Raw genomic sequence first — 3,059 nt, 5'->3', positions numbered from 1 at the left:
TTTGGGTTTTTTCAATATTGAAATCACTCTCTCAAAACAGGGAACAAAGTAACAATAGGAATATTAATAATAATTTACCAACAAATGAAATTTCCCAAACAGAGGCTACTAATAAATAAGACCATTCACACCAGGCCAGATGTGGGGGTGTTTCAACAATCAGAAGTCTGATTGTGGGCTATCTTGTCCTTTCCCTTTAAACACTTAGAGAATTCATCCATCACAAAAAGAGACTGATGAAGAGGTGAACTGCAACAGACCTCTGCCAGAGAGAGGAGAGAGAAAAGTGGCCTGAGTCTGGGTTCTTATGAGAAGCTGCTCAGATTCTGAAAATTGGGGAATAATTGATTGGGAGTGAAGGGGAACAGCCACACCCAGAGATCCAGAATAAAAGTAAAAGGTGAATTCTCTCTGTCTCCCTCTCGACTTCTGAAAATAGTTCTTTAGAAAATGAATAAACTGAGGGTTCAGGCTTTGCGTTTACTTTCCTTGTATAAAAATAAACCCAAAAAGTCACAGCGCAATGAGAATCTGGGGGTGGGGGTGGGGGTGCAGGTGAGGGTGGGGGTGGGGAGGTGAGAGGATCGCACATTTTACAAAAGCTTCCAGCTGAAATATTTGACCTGGAAATGTCTCTTTCTTGCTTTCTCTTAATATAAACCGAAACCAAAAGTAAGAGGGGAAGCGCCTCAAATCCATTAGGGGTGAATTGCACGAAAATGCATTGCAAATACTTACAAAAAAACGCTACCGACTTGGGGAGGGGAGGCCGGGGCCGCGCGCCGGAGCCCCGGTTCCCGAAGGCCGCTGGACGTTTCGGCGCCCTCTGCCCGGCCCAGTCTCCTCCGGGGTCTGGGAAGAGGGCCGGGCGCTCCCTCCTCCTCCCCTCTCGGGCCTCAGACGGGCCGGAGCAGCGGCACGGACGAGACTACCGGGTGCGAGTAGTACACGGGGTGCGGGAAGGTGAGCAGCGGCTGGCTGACCGGCACCGGGGCCCCCGCGGCCGCGGCCGCTGCGCCCTCGGCGGCCGAGTTCTCGTGGTAGAGGATGGGCACGCGCACGATGCGCTGCGCCGCGGCGTGGCTCAGGTTGGCCGCCTCCAGCTCGGCCGCCAGCTGCCGCTTCCACTTGTTGCGGCGGTTCTGGAACCAGATCTTGACCTGCGTCTCGGTGAGGTGCAGGGACGCGGCCAGGCCGGCGCGCTCCGAGCTGCTCAGGTAGCGCTTCATGTCGAAGGTGGACTCGAGCTGGAAGACCTGGCTGCGCGAGAAGACCGTGCGCGTCTTCTTCTTGCGGCACGCGGGCTTCTTCTCTGGGCTCTCGGCGCCCTTCTTCCAGTCCTCGGTGCCCGGCGTCGCCGCCGCTGCCGCCGCCCCCACAGTCGCCCCGGCCGCGCCCGGCGCCGCCTCGCCCTCCTTCTTGCCTTCCTCCGAATCGCTCTCCTCCAGGATGATCTCGTCTGGGCTCTTGGAGTCTAGCTCCTTATGGTCTGGGTCGGCCTTCAGCAACGGCTCGGGGGAGTCGCGATCGGTGCCCGAGGCGGGGGAGGAGTCTCGCAACAGGGCCTTCTCCGAGGCTGGAGAGAGACAGACAGACGGACGCACAGTCACACACACACACACACACACACACGCACAAGGACACAGCCTTCAGCGAGGCCTGGCGCCTGGGGGGGCCGCAGGCTCACGCCGCGACAGCCTCCGGGCTCCAGGCCTCGAGGCCTCACCATTCCCGAGGGCCTCCTTCCCGGCTGGGCCAGAAGAGGGGCCCCGCGCCCCGACATCCGACCTTCTCCCAGGGACAGGCTGGAGCGGCCCGGAGACGGCGGCGTGGCCGGTTTCTTTCCCTCGGTTCCCCCACCAGGGGCCCGCGGACAGATTCGCTTCCAGTTTAGGCACCCCCCGGGTCACTCCCTTCATCCAGACCAGGTTCCCCTTGTCCCAGCCGCCTGAAGCCTCCTCCCCATTCGTGCCCGAGATCCCTTTTCCCAGGGAGCGCCATGCCGGCGCTCCAATTCCACTTCTTTTCTCACCAAGTGGGATTGGATTCCCGGGCAGCGCAACAGAGCGCGCGGGCAGAAGTTCCAAGTTAGGGGACGGAGAAAGTTGGCCAAACAAGCGCGTTTGTGGGTTGCAATGCAGGTCGGGGGTGGGAGGGTGGTCCCAGGGCTGCGATGGGACGCAGTGCTGAAAGGCTCTTGGGGGAAGACAACGAAAGTTCAAAGAGAGGTCGGTACCTTCAGGTCGCGGGAGGTGGCTGCCGGCGGGGGTCAGGGTGTAGGGGTACCACCAGGCCGGGGAGCGCTCCAGGTAGTGCGCGGGCAGGGCAAACCTCTGCGCCGGGATCTCAAAGCGGGGGAAAGCCAGGTCGCCCACCTGCGAGAGCGCGAAGCCCGCGGCTCCCTCCAGGGCTCCCTTGGCCGCAGCGGCCGCAGCGGCGGCGGCGGCGGCGGCGGCTGAGGCCGGAGCGAAGAGCGTCCGTGGGGGCGGCTGCGGCTTAGGGGGCGGCCGATGGTGGTCTCCGTTGAGTAGGTTCTTGATGGAGAACGGGGACTCCTTGGGCGCGGGAGGCGGGGGCGGCGGCGGTGGGGGCTGCGCGCTAGCGGTGCCGGGGGCGTCCGGCCCGGGCTCAGGCATGGTCCCCTCTCCTCCGAGTCCCCGGGAGGGAGGGAGCGGGACAGGCGGGCGGCTGGGCGAGCGGACGGGCGCCGGAAATCAGACCATAAACGGAACTCAACTACGGGGCGCAAAGTCGGGGGCCGCCCCGGGCGCAAATCCAGCGGCAGGAGGGCGGGGTGAGGGCCCGGCCGGGGCGGGCTCGCATGGGGGAGGGGTGCCGAGGGGCGGGGAGCGGCCCTGCCGCGGCACCGAGGGAGCGAGGCGGCTCGGCGGCGGCGGCGGCGGCGGCGGCTCCTGGGGAGGAGGCGGCAAGAGCAGTCCCCGGCTTGGGGCTGCGTCAATCCGGCGCCGGATGCTAATGATGAAATCAAAATGTCATCCAAGTTAAATGCGGGGAGTATACGGCGATTGGGCGCGTACAATGGCAAATGGGATTAGGCA

At 63.0% G+C, this 3,059-nt stretch overlaps 1 protein-coding gene across 1 annotated transcript; it reads right to left on the bottom strand.

Moving 5' to 3' along the window:
- Positions 1-547: 547 nt before the first annotated feature.
- On the bottom strand, positions 548-2,668 carry HMX3 (H6 family homeobox 3). Its single transcript, XM_027960583.3, has 2 exons — positions 2,237-2,668; positions 548-1,576 (listed from the first exon to the last, which is right to left on the bottom strand). The coding sequence occupies exons 1-2, from the start codon at positions 2,634-2,636 to the stop codon at positions 897-899; spliced, it is 1,080 nt and encodes a 359-aa protein (XP_027816384.1). The 5' UTR covers positions 2,637-2,668; the 3' UTR covers positions 548-896.
- Between the last annotated feature and the right edge of the window lie 391 nt (positions 2,669-3,059).

This window comes from Ovis aries, chromosome 22 (assembly GCF_016772045.2).
Source record: "Ovis aries strain OAR_USU_Benz2616 breed Rambouillet chromosome 22, ARS-UI_Ramb_v3.0, whole genome shotgun sequence".
NCBI lineage: Eukaryota > Metazoa > Chordata > Mammalia > Artiodactyla > Bovidae > Ovis > Ovis aries.
This window is presented reverse-complemented; position numbering and strand designations above follow the sequence as displayed.

Excerpts from the sequence above, each read along its gene's own strand:
- HMX3 (XM_027960583.3), bottom strand. The coding sequence starts at position 2,636 with ATGCCTGAGCCCGGGCCGGACGCCCCCGGCACCGCTAGCGCGCAGCCC. Across the intron at positions 1,577-2,236 it reads CCACCTCCCGCGACCTGAAG|CCTCGGAGAAGGCCCTGTTG; the intron begins GTACCGACCTCT and ends GTCTCTCTCCAG.